At 39.0% G+C, this 14,141-nt stretch overlaps 1 protein-coding gene across 2 annotated transcripts in view; it reads left to right on the plus strand.

Annotated features, from left to right (window-relative positions):
- Positions 1–14,141, plus strand: part of LOC136886370 (aminopeptidase N) — a 323,565-nt gene that overhangs the window by 249,346 nt on the left and 60,078 nt on the right. For both annotated transcript variants that reach the window (XM_067159117.2, XM_068231042.1), the window contains exon 8: positions 12,832–12,913. In XM_067159117.2, coding sequence (XP_067015218.2) covers positions 12,832–12,913 — 82 coding nt within the window. The remainder of the gene's footprint in view (positions 1–12,831; positions 12,914–14,141) is intronic.

The following is a 14,141-nucleotide window of genomic DNA, read 5'->3' on the forward strand; positions in this document are numbered from 1 at the left end:
CGGCGCTTGTCTGAGTTGTTGAACCAGATCGCATCGGCCGCCGCTTTCGAATATACGGCACCGTGATAGGCTTGGGTTTGTATCTGTTGTTCAAGCTGAGAAAGTGCCAGCGGCTGTGTGACGAAACGCTTCAGTTTTATCCACTAGGGTACAGCACATAACAAGCACAAGCATATAACAAGACTAGGCGTAATTCAAAACTGCTTCTGTATTTCAACCACTAGAGTACAATATATGGCAACCACAACGTAGACAACAACCAACGCTACCATTATAGCTATTTTGTAACTGTATCTGACGATTATTATATCTTACAACGACAAGCCTCGATCGCTTGAAGATTCCAGGAACATCATAAAGCCCAGTACAAAAGCAAAACAGCCCCCTGAAATATTACGTAAAATCCTTTGAATCATAGTGCCAGCTCCCACTAAGAAGTAAAGGAGCCCGAATATATGAAGAAACCCTAAGGCGAACTTATAGAAAAGGAATATACCTCCTTCAGAATATGTCAACGCCATCAAAATGTCAAGTGACCTATGTGTGGTGCGATCTGTTGCTGGTAGGACCTTAAATACAGCCCTTTTTCAGAGAGAAACTTTTGAACACTTATCGGGGTTTTATAGGAAGGGAGAGCTGTTGTGTACGAACAGGCATCATCAACCCTAACGGGAATCTAATCCGAGACCCTCTGAACCAAAGTCCATGACGCTGATCGTTCAGCCAATGAGCCATGGTATAGCAATACATAAGTTTTCGATAAATGTTAAAAATATAATACAAATGATGCGGGTTGTAAAGAGTTAACACACTTGAAGCCAAGAATATGGAGTTGTTGCACTCAAACACCTTCAAATGTCCTCGACCTAAGCCAGAATCTTGGGAGCAGAAGGACAAGCAGTAACTGACTGCACCAGCTTTGTTTTACGTGTGCCACCACCATAATGTAGTGTAAGCGTCTTCACCCCTTCCTCAGGGAGCCCCGATTCAACTCCAGTTCGAGGATTTATTGTTGGTCTAAGAATTTGAGTTATATTCCCTTTCTCATGAGACCCGCTAAAGAGTTGCTTGATATGAAAGACAGCGAGCTTAGTCATGTAAGCGAAGTAATATGGTTGAAGATGATGAAGGCTTGCATGCGGTTAAAAGGGTACATGCAGCTCACCTCCATTAGAGATATACGTGAAAAGAACTGTTTCGCCTCAGGATAAAGACGCGAATTTAATTTATTTTATGACATTCTGTTCCTCATTATGACTGGAATGGTGGTGATTATTACTATTTTAAGGCGAAGTACAATTAAATACTATCCCCATGGCTGGAACTCCGTGGCACTGAATCAATTTTGAAACGGAGATACTGGTTTTGTTGTCAGGAAGTAAAAATTAAGGTACTGTATATGATGCAATAACTGCACAGAAGGTAACGAAGGTAAAGATATACTTCTATATAATAGTGATTAATGTAATAATAATAATAATAATAATAATAATAATAATAATAATAATAATAATAATAACAACATACTGGGCGAGTTGGCCGTGCGGTTAGAGTCGCGCGGCTGTGAGCTTGCATCCGGGAGATAGTGGGTTGGAATCCCACTGTCGGCAGCCCCGAAGACGGTTTTCCGTGGTTTCCCATTTTCACACCAGGCAAATGCTGGGGCTGTACCTAAATTGAGGCCACGGTTACTTCCTTCCCACTCCTAGGCCTTCCCTATCCCATCGTCGCAATAAGACCGATCTGTGTCGGTGCGACGCAAAGCAAAATAGCAAAAAAATACTAATAACAATAATCATAATAATAATGCTGGGCTAAGTGGCTCAGACAGTTGAGGCGCTCGTCTTCTGACCCCAACTTGGCAGCCTCGATCCTGGCTCAGTCCGGTGGTATTTGATGGTGCTCAAATATGTCAGCCTCGTGTCGATAGATTTACTGGCACGTAAAAGGTCTCCTGAGGGGCTAAATTCCAGCACCTTGGCGTCTCCGAAAACCGTAAAAGTAGTTAGTGGCACGTAAAGCAAATAATGATCTATATAAATAAAATCGTAACGACCAAGTGTCTGTACATTGACTATTTTAGCGAAATTTCCCTACAGTTATCCGTTTCTGGTGTAATAATGACCGTCTGCATAATTTTTAGCTTTGATGTCTGTTGTTTGCTTTTTGTCTGAGTTCTTATAACTTGAAAACTGCTGGATATATTTCAACCAAACTTGATATTTAGAACCACCTGTCCTTGGGTAGGTTTTAGGGCCAATATTATTTCTGAATACCTAAATTTACTGGGGGTTTATCCGAAACCGAAACCATGATTTTGCACTCCCACAAAATATGCACATCCAAAACTATTGGAAGTCTACTATCATGAATGGAAATCAATTTCTAAAACTTTTCCTCATGTGCATCATTTCGATAGGAGGATTGATAAGGGAAACATCATTACCGGGCGGTTTCTCAGCACAAGTCCCAACGCGCCGTGGCCCTAAGTTAGGTACCATCCCGGCATTTGCCTGGAGGATAAGTGGGGAAACACGGAAAACCACTTCCAGGATGGCTGAGGTGGGAATCGAACCCACCTCTACTCATTTGACCTCCCAAGGCTGAATGGACCCCGTTCTAGCCCTTGTACCACTTTTCAAATTTCGTGGTAGAGCCGGGTATCGAACCCGGGCCTCCGGGGGTGGCAGCTAATCACACTAACTACTACACTACAGAGGTGGGTGACTTTACTCTCCCAGTTATCACCACCTTCACCAATATAATTCTAACAGCCGCCAGGGCCAGCACACACTACAAACACCCCAGGCCATACACACTCCCGGACCATATCATTAAAATTATACATGATAAAAATAAAGCCAGGACTAAATATCAGCACACTAAATCCCTCCAAGATAAACGAGAATTTAATCGCCTCCACGCCAAAAGTAAAAGAGAAATCATAAAATATCGGAACGAACAATGGAACACTGTAACGGTTCAAATCCCGTTACAAGATGATATCTGTATTTTTATTATTGTATGATTTTATCTGTATTATTATTATTATTATTATTATTATTATTATTATTATTATTATTATTATTATTATTATTATTATTATTATTATTATTATTATGTTAGTATTATTATTATGTTATCTGTGATATTGTACTATTATTGTAATTATCCGTTTTATTCAATTTTGCAATTGCCTGTTGCTTGCAAGATTGCACTTAGATGTATACATATATACGTATGTGTAGTATAACACTCAATACCTGTACAGTGAGAATTGTTGTATATATCAGAGATTGGAAGTGACGTTGTTATATTGCGACACCAGTGGAGATTCTGCCAAGTCATCGCCGCGCCTTGGCTATGTCATCGTATTTATTTAGATATGCGCGCATCGACTCAATCGCCGCGGGGCTATTTCACCACTGTATGTAATATCTGTCGCGTAGGTGGGAGTATGTCATTGTTATTTCTGGAGATTACGTAGCTGTGTCAACCTACGTCTATATAAGGTAGCTCCATATTGTAGCGTCAGTCATTACTTATACGGATGCAGTACAGTGAAGTAGTCTACTAGATCAAGAGGCCTTAGGTGGTCAGCCAACGAGTGTGAACGAGAGATGGAGAAGACTCAGTGAGCCATTAATTATTGGTCATTGAGAGAGTGAGACCAAATGGTTGGTCCGTCACTTAGTGGAAGACGCGGACGCAAGGCTTACCAAGGAGTCAGAGAGGGCAACCCTGGACCTGCCAAGAGGTCATACCATATTGACTTACAAAGAAGTCAGAAGATATGGAGAAGAAGCAGTCGCGAGGATGTATCACCACGTTAGGCGTGACACATCTACAGTAAACACCAGAGCAATGGATTACGTCGTAATTACACTCAAAGTGTTGAAGGTACAGTCAAGTGAATCAGTGAGGGAAATATTTCGTATAAATTGTTAAATGTCCGGTCAAGTCGAATTCAAATTCATGCCCAGTTTCTTTCAGTTGCAATGTCATAATTTCATATTCTCATCTGTTTTATCGCAACAAGACTCACTATTTTTTGATATATTATTTAAAGAATATATATTGTTCTATCAAACGAATTCATAGTTTCATTTCATTGACAGTAAAATATCTTAACCTCAAAATTAATGGGGAAACCGAACGCCAATCTCCTTTTCCCAGAACTTATATGGTATGTTGTCAAAAGTAAGCTTATTACCCCACACCCTAGAGATGGTCAAGAGTCTCATTCTATTATTGCTGTACTGAGTGACAGCTGGCGCCCTTCAAATAACGTATGTGTAAGTAAGCAGGTAACAAGTAAGTGTGAGTACAAGGTTCGACGAGTGTGTATTTTATTTAATGAATATTAATTTTCATAACTTCCATTAAAAATGCAGATATTTAGATTTTTCAAGTTAAATGCAGATTTATATGTTTGTGAAGTTAGTCAGCAAGTTAGGAAAGTCTCAATGTGTCGACGCAACGTGGGACTCGAATAAATTCAGAATTTGTTCTGAATGACAGCATATCATAGGTTCATTTTGGGAAGAGTGTGCGCATTTAAGCCAACGGAAATTATTACCGGTAAATGTCAAGAGTGTAATTTTGTGATATATATTTGTATTTTGGGGATATGTCAAGGGATTTGAAGAGGGTAAATTAATTTGAGATCGCGTACTATCACTAGTGAACCAAAGATGGACAAGGAAGACAATAACAAGTCATGTGAGGACGAGGTCATTGCTTCTGCGGACATCCAAGGTGAAATTCAGAGTAGGGAGCAGGTGAATACGATGGAAGGTTCTGGGATAATTCAGGAAAGTGCAGAAATTGAGAAGCACACTGAAACCCAAAAGGAAATCGCGGGGGGAATGAACCAAGATTTTCTAAATTTGCTGATGGCCAAATTTACCGAGATCAGTAATGAAAGTCAGAAACGAATGGAGGAAAATAAAAAGGAGATGAAAGAATTTTTTAGTAGTAGTGAAAAAGGTCAGAAAAGAATGGAGGAAAAGATTGATACTAATAGTGAAAATAATAAGAAAGAGATGAAAGAATTTTTTAGTAGTAGTAGTAGTGAAAATAATAAAGAGATAAAAGAATTAATTAGTACTAATAATGAAAATTGTAATAAACAGATTAACTCTCTAAGTAATAAAATGGAACAAATAATTAATAGTAACGAAAATAGTAAGGAAGAGATGAAAGAATTAATTAGTACTAATAATGAAAATTGTAATAAACAGATTAACTCTCTAAGTAATAAAATGGAACAAATGATTGGTATTAGTAATGAAAATAATAAGAAACAAATGGAAGAATTAATTGGTAGTTGTAACGAAAATCTTAAGGTGATCAATGATAAAATAGATGGGTTAAGTGAATCACTTAATTCTAAAATAGATACTAAGATAGTAGAGGTAACTGGTCAAATATGCAAGTTAGAAAATAAGTTAAACAAAGAGTGTGTTGACCTTAGAGAAGAAATGGAGTCGAGTCGGAGCGATCTTCATACTCAAATTGAGCATGTCAAAGGAACGTGCACAGAGAATATCAAAGAGTTAAGAAATAAAATTTCGAGTAATCGGGAAGAAATTCATGAGGTAGTCGAGAAAAGATTGGACAAAATTTACAATGCAGTTAGGGAAGATACGAGAGAACAGATTAGTAGAATTGAACAAATTGAAAGCAAACTTGTGGAAGTCAGTGAACTGCGGAACGAACAGGAAACGCTATCACAGCAGGTGAGAAAGAGAGAGGAAGAATTGCAGGAAGACGTGAGAATAGTGGACGAGAATGCTGAGAGAGCAGCGGAAGAAGAAGAAGAAGAAGAAGTTGTGAACTGCCAGGGAGAGGTACGGCAGAAAGGTACAGGTGAGCCGGCGTGTGAGGTGATAATAGCGAGTGGTTTGTTCAGTAGGGATCATGATTTAACCAAGTTTTCTGGAGAACATTTCAGTTCTATAGAATTTGTAAAAGTAGTTGAGAAAAGATTTTCTAGTATGTTGAGGAATAATAATACTGAATGGGAATACGTACTGGAAATTTTGTCTAATGTTTTTATCGGTGAAAGTAGAATATGGTTTCGAGTATACTGGGATAATGGGTCTAATTTAGGAGAGATTAAAGTGTTCATTGATAGGCTTTGGGAGGAATGTGTGCTAGGGCGCGTGCGAGAGAGAGAGCGCATGATGTCTGGGGAAAGTGGTAGTGTAGAGAGAAGGGGTAAAATGTTAGCCGTGTATCAGAGAAGTAGTGATCATGATCCGCAGAGGATTAATAGTTGTGTTGATGGTGATAGTGGTCAGAAGAGTAATCAGAGAGAATCGGAAGATGGGAGGCGTATGGATTTGAGTTGTGAGAGAGAGGATCAGAAGAGTAATCAGAGATAATCGGAAGATGGGAGGCGTATGTATTTGAGTTATGAGAGAGAAGGTCAGAAGAGTAATCAGAGAGAATCGGAGGATGGGAGGCGTACGGATATGAGTTATCAGAGAGATTATGATAAGCCGAATATGAAGGTTATCAAGGTGTCGTTATCGAGCCAGAGTATTTCAGATTCACAGGGAATCGGGTAAGTTAAGTAAGACAGGCTGCAGGTAGAAGATGAACAAGTATTTAGTGCGAGTAGTTATGTTGTGAAAGTAGATTTAAGAGTATAGTGTGATTGTGACCTAAGTAATGTTAAGTGAGATATTTAAGTGATGACGTAGTCGTAGATAATGAAGTAATTAATGGTAGTAGTAAGTTCGACGTAAGAAGTATTCTGTTAAGTGATGTAAGTACTTATAATACTGAGAATATGATGTAAGTAGTGAAGTAGTAACTCCGATGATGGAAATTGTGAGATGAAGAAGGTAAATGAAGGTGCTATTAGATATTGTAACAGGCGTTGGGTAAGTCACAGTGAGTAAATAAGATAGCGGTACCAGTCAATTGAAGATATATGTAAGTTTCAACTATGCCTTGTTGTACCAAAGCTTGTGTATTCGGTTATTATGGGAGCTGACTTGGTTGCAAATCATGGAAGTAGAGTAGACTTTAATTTAGGTAGTGTGTGTTTGTTCTGGGAGTAATCTGGCAAAGAAGTACGTGTTAATTATGATGGTCTGAGGTAAGTGTTTGGGTAACGTGTGTTCTTTGAAGATATATGAGAGGTAAGATGAAGGTGTTCCTAGTGAGAGGAAATGTGTTGGGTGTGTTACGTGCCTGTACGACCAGTATCTGAGGGATAGTCGGTATGAGGCAGTGACGTGAGGTAATTTGAGTGAATTACAGGAGGAGTAATTTTGTTCGATGTTAGGTAAGCATCGAGATGTATTTAGTGGTAAGTGAGGAAGAACACGTATATGAACATAAATTTGTAGTACATGACCATTCATCGTTTGTGGGACGTAAGTACCCCATTCAACTTAAAAATGCTAGTGAAGTCTAAGAACAAATAAACATTATGCTGGATTAAGGAATAATTAAACCATCTTGTAGCCATAGTATTGATTCTTTAATTATTGTTGCCAGGAAGGATGTGATTTATTGAGATATGTAAGTTAATAAGGGCAAAATTGATTCAGTTTGAGTGACAGAGTGCTACTCAGAGTTCCATTTCATCATCTGCAGAGGCGGGAAATATTTCTAAGTTATTTTTGTATCAGGGGTATTTCACTATTGTGAACCGTATCGGGAAGTGTGCATATTCCTTAAAAGATCCGGAAGGGGATATTGTCGGTATTTGTAGTATTATATATGTAAAGAAGTATTTCACGTGAGATTTGTTGAAATAAGAGTAAGATGATTAAATTTTGTGAGAAACTGGCAAAATAAAACTAACATCTGCGATATGCGTGTGAACCAAGTGTCGTATTGGTGTATTGGAAGAATAAGTGCTACATTGTCATGTACTGTGTGACAAAAAAAAAAAACGGAGAACAGGACATTGGACAGTTATCTGCGATAACAATATGCGAGAACAGTTCTCATATAAGTGAATTTTCACAAAATATTTTGATATGTTAAAAAAAAGGAGAAGAATGTTGTATATTGATTGAAAATTATTTGTGTGTGTTAAATTAAGGGCTATGCTCTTGTGAATTGTATGAGAATGGGACACTGAACAGTTATCTACGATGGCAATGTGCGAGAAAAATTCTCATATGTGATGTATTATAAAATGTATGGATGCTGAAAAAGAAAATTATTGTTGTATACTTATTTAAAGTGTTTATATGTGTCAGTGTTATATTTATATTATGTTGTTCATAAATCAATCGATTCTTTGTTCTTCGATTTATTTATGAGGGAGGCGAATTGTAACGGTTCAAATCCCGTTACAAGATGATATCTGTATTTTTATTATTGTATGATTTTATCTGTATTATTATTATTATTATTATTATTATTATTATTATTATTATGTTAGTATTATTATTATGTTATCTGTGATATTGTACTATTATTGTAATTATCCGTTTTATTCAATTTTGCAATTGCCTGTTGCTTGCAAGATTGCACTTAGATGTATACATATATACGTATGTGTAGTATAACACTCAATACCTGTACAGTGAGAATTGTTGTATATATCAGAGATTGGAAGTGACGTTGTTATATTGCGACACCAGTGGAGATTCTGCCAAGTCATCGCCGCGCCTTGGCTATGTCATCGTATTTATTTAGATATGCGCGCATCGACTCAATCGCCGCGGGGCTATTTCACCACTGTATGTAATATCTGTCGCGTAGGTGGGAGTATGTCATTGTTATTTCTGGAGATTACGTAGCTGTGTCAACCTACGTCTATATAAGGTAGCTCCATATTGTAGCGTCAGTCATTACTTATACGGATGCAGTACAGTGAAGTAGTCTACTAGATCAAGAGGCCTTAGGTGGTCAGCCAACGAGTGTGAACGAGAGATGGAGAAGACTCAGTGAGCCATTAATTATTGGTCATTGAGAGAGTGAGACCAAATGGTTGGTCCGTCACTTAGTGGAAGACGCGGACGCAAGGCTTACCAAGGAGTCAGAGAGGGCAACCCTGGACCTGCCAAGAGGTCATACCATATTGACTTACAAAGAAGTCAGAAGATATGGAGAAGAAGCAGTCGCGAGGATGTATCACCACGTTAGGCGTGACACATCTACAGTAAACACCAGAGCAATGGATTACGTCGTAATTACACTCAAAGTGTTGAAGGTACAGTCAAGTGAATCAGTGAGGGAAATATTTCGTATAAATTGTTAAATGTCCGGTCAAGTCGAATTCAAATTCATGCCCAGTTTCTTTCAGTTGCAATGTCATAATTTCATATTCTCATCTGTTTTATCGCAACAAGACTCACTATTTTTTGATATATTATTTAAAGAATATATATTGTTCTATCAAACGAATTCATAGTTTCATTTCATTGACAGTAAAATATCTTAACCTCAAAATTAATGGGGAAACCGAACGCCAATCTCCTTTTCCCAGAACTTATATGGTATGTTGTCAAAAGTAAGCTTATTACCCCACACCCTAGAGATGGTCAAGAGTCTCATTCTATTATTGCTGTACTGAGTGACAGCTGGCGCCCTTCAAATAACGTATGTGTAAGTAAGCAGGTAACAAGTAAGTGTGAGTACAAGGTTCGACGAGTGTGTATTTTATTTAATGAATATTAATTTTCATAACTTCCATTAAAAATGCAGATATTTAGATTTTTCAAGTTAAATGCAGATTTATATGTTTGTGAAGTTAGTCAGCAAGTTAGGAAAGTCTCAAATAAGTGGGGAAACACGGAAAACCACTTCCAGGATGGCTGAGGTGGGAATCGAACCCACCTCTACTCATTTGACCTCCCAAGGCTGAATGGACCCCGTTCCAGCCCTTGTACCACTTTTCAAATTTCGTGGTAGAGCCGGGTATCGAACCCGGGCCTCCGGGGGTGGCAGCTAATCACACTAACTACTACACTACAGAGGTGTGTGACTTTACTCTCCCAGAATATATTCAAGACCAACCTGACTAGAAATTAACCAACCTTGATAGAAATCTATTTCTAAAACTGTTTTCTCCTGTGCATATTTTCGACAGGAGGACTAATAAGGGAGATATCATGAACGGTCGCTTTCGCAGGGTAAGTGCAGCGGACATAGCCCAAAAGATGTTGTTCGTGGAGCAGATTCCTTATATATCTATATAAATAAAATCGTAACGCCCGTGTGTCTGTACATTGACTATTTCTGCGAAATTTTCGTACACCTATCCGTTTAAGGGGTAATAATGACCATCTGCATATTTTGTAGCTTAGTTTCCTGAAAAATCCTAATTTTAGCCCCTCCCCCAAAATCAAGAAGTATTGCCTTACGTTCACAACACCACATATAGAATTGCCAAGGTCCTCCGCAAACACACTGTAAAAACCGTGCTTGGCACTGTCACTAAAGTTGCTCACAGTCTGCGTAAAACCAAGGACAAATTGTCCGCACTTTTACATCCTGAGGTATATGAAATTCCCTGTACTTGCGGTAAGGTATACATTGGCCAAACATGCCGGTCCATTTGTACTCGTATCAAGGAACATGAACGTAATATTCGTCTTAATCAGGCAATTGTTGAGCACGCTCTATCGTCGTGTCATGATGTCATGTAATAAGATGCTCGAGCTCTTACCCACACAGGCACTACAGGTCCAGGATTATACGGGAAGCTGTGGAAATATATAGAAATCCTAACAATTTCAACAGGGACACCGGCTATCAATTAAGTAATAGCTGGTTGCCAGCCATTAAGGATGTACGTAGGTACTTCCCTTCCCTGTCCCTTCACTATTGTTATTTCGTTTCGGTGTTTTCAAAATTCGTACTTCCTCATCGCCCGATGTGTCATCCAGACTTGTGTCAATGTCATACCTTCACATGTGCGTACGCCTGTTATGTTATGTGACCCTCTCAGACTGATTCTGATGGTTCGGTCAGCTTCCGCTTCGAACGCTAGCGCTGTGCCGCGTCCGTGGAGCCATCTGGTGATGAATGCACGTACCATTTCCACTTCCATTGAAAACCTACAACCTGTTTTCCAGTCATTGACCGGGTCAGGGATGTAATGAATGAAACAGATGTAGGCTGTTATTACAATGGGATCGCAACTCCCAAGGTGATTTGTTAATGAGTGATAAATGCTATAAAATGATAATGGAGAGTGTTGCTGGAATGAAAGATGACAGGGAAAACCGGAGTACCCGGAGAAAAACCTGTCCCGCCTCCGCTTTGTCCAGCACAAATCTCACATGGAGTCACCGGGATTTGAACCACGGTATCCAGTGGTGAGAGGCCGACACGCTGCCGTCTGAGCCACGGAGGCTTTCCACTTCCATTATAACGTCTAAATTCAAACCTCATTGTTTGGGAAGTCTTTCTCGTGGACAGTCGAGATTTTCTTCTGATGACGCAGAGCAAAGTTCTCTGCGAAACGTAAAGAATTTCACCTTAGTTTCTTGACACGGCATAAGCCCAAATGCCTATATCATGTCTGTAGGATGAAGAGATTTTGGGAAGGGAAGGAAGCAAAATCATCAGTTAAATAAGTTCAAGCGTAATAATAATAATAATAATAATAATAATAATAATAATAATAATAATAATAATAATAATAATAATAATGTTTCATTAGCCATCAATTTCCCCACATCCTGAGGAGTTTTCCAATCCGTTATGTACTGTATATATTGACCTAGCCATGTGTTACGGCCGATGCCGTTTCTGTTGTCAGCCCCATGTGCAGGATGTAGTTCACTCTCATGTTTGTGTGGTGGTTAGTGGTGTGGTGTGCTGTATATAAATAAATGGGACAAACACTCACTCCTCAAATCAGAGAAATTAACTAGACTCAGCTAAAATCCCTGACCCTACCGGGAATCGAACGCGGGCCCTCTGACCCGAAGATCTCAATGCTGAATATTCAATGCAAAAAGCACTCAGTAATAATTATGATAAAATAAAGAAAAGAAGTTCCGGTTAATGTTATTTGTGTTTACGTCCAACCAACTTCTTTCACGGTTTTCTGAGACGCCGGGGTACAGGAATTTAGTCCCACAGGAGTTCTTTTACGTGTCAGTAAATCTGCCGATACGAGTCTGACGTACTTGAGCACCTTCAAATACCATCGGACTGAGCCAGGGTCAAACTTGTCAAGTTGGGGTCAGAAGTCCAGCGCCTCAACCGTCTGAGCTACTCAGCCCGACAAGAAGTTCATCTGCCAGTTATAGTCATACATGGTAGTATAATATACACCCCGCTTCTCCGACGTAAACGGGCCGGTGGGGTGTTGTATTAACGGGAATGTCGGTTATTAAGGAAAGAGAAAACAAACAATATCGTGAATACTTGCACATGTCTTATTATTGATATTATAGATATTTACATTCACTGTACAATACAATTAAAATGCTGAGGATATAAAGATGTTGATGTAGCTTGAATTTGTTTTAAAAAGTATGGAATATACAGGGTCTTTTTATGGCTTGCTCCGTATGTCAGGGGAACACGCACGGAAGGCGATAGCCGGGTGAGTCATTTGTCGAGAGATGTATTGCTCTGAGTGGTGCTGCGGAGCCAGCTAAAAAAAAAGACCCTGTACTTTTGCTCGTCTGGTGCCTCCCACGCCACCATGACACGTATTCTCTGTAGAAGTAACACATCAGGGCTGACACAACCTCGCTTATTTCAGGATGTTCTGCTTCGAATTTTGCGCACAATTCTATGAGCAGCTTTGAAAACACTGTTTTATTTAGGTATCTTATGTACAAACGTTCATTACTGATCTTAATTTCCTGCTAATTTTGCAATTTCATTTCTCAGGTGCCTGTCTTATACGGATGCTGAACCACAGTTTGACGGAGACAGTGTTCAAGACTGGTGTTCGTGATTACCTCAATACATGGTAAGTAGACCTTCACTACTGCTGTTGAACAGTGTACTGGGATAGTAGATAATGTCATAACAGTTTCATTTCTTCGAACAGCCACACTAAAACCGAAGACCTAATATCGGTGAGGTGATCGCTATAGCATGTTCAACTAAATTCACTCTGATTCTTAACATTTTCTACTATTACGTATGGAAAAACATTTGACGATTATATTTTTTCTTCAATTTGATATTAGTTTGGTAGCAAAGGGACTGGAAAGGCGTAAAAATGACTTCAGTATAAAGCACACTGTCATGCCAAAAGTCATGGGATAGTAGGTAATCGTCGGTGACGCCACCGTACCGTAACGTCTGGGAAGTGCCTAGACCTGTATCAGGTGTGATCTTACATCTCGAGAGTATAATCTCCGCCTGTGCTGGCCGTGGCAAGGGACGTGATTTATGGTCTTTCGAACGGAGTATGAAAATGGGGGCCAGATGAATGGAACATCGCACTGTCGTAGTTGTACGGACATTTTATTATTTATTAACGAAAATGCGCACAATGTTCAAAATACAATCACTTTATTAGACTACTCTAGTCCTAGTTTTCTTATGGATATTTGTCTTTTACTGCAGATATTTGCATATCTTTCCAGGGTTCATTGCACAATTCACATACACGATCTGTTATTTTGGCAGAACTTATGATGAAAACCATTAGTTGCATGTCGCGTTATCACGTGTCGAAGCTCGTAATATGCTTGTTTCCAATCATCCGCCATTATAGCGTCCGTTGAATAAAAGTCGTTCCAGATATAGGTGCGTTTTTCTATAAGAATTTGGAATTTGTTCTCATAGGCCTTAGTGTTTGGCACGTGTATCTGCATTCTGATGTCTTCTATGAAGAAAGTTTCTTTTACTAGGATGTAGGTCAGTCTTGATGGTGCTGTCTTCCAAATACCCGGGATTCGTTTCATATAAAGAGCTTTAACTTTCTCTAGCGTTATCAGGTAGTCAATTTTAAGTTTATCCCATATTATGTAGAACCCGTAAGTTGCCATTGGTGTTATAGCTGTTTTAAATAGAATCATTGCTGTTTTTCTTGAAAGTCTTTGTGGTTGTTGAATGTTGTAAATTGCTTTTATTGCTGATGGTGTTCTTTCTTTGATATGATTGTTAAAAGATACCAATGTTGTTTGAAGAGTAATTCTGAGATATTTCAATTTTGGTACTTCTGCTAGAGGTTTATTTTGAAGGGT

Source organism: Anabrus simplex, chromosome 1 (assembly GCF_040414725.1).
Source record: "Anabrus simplex isolate iqAnaSimp1 chromosome 1, ASM4041472v1, whole genome shotgun sequence".
Taxonomy (NCBI): domain Eukaryota; kingdom Metazoa; phylum Arthropoda; class Insecta; order Orthoptera; family Tettigoniidae; genus Anabrus; species Anabrus simplex.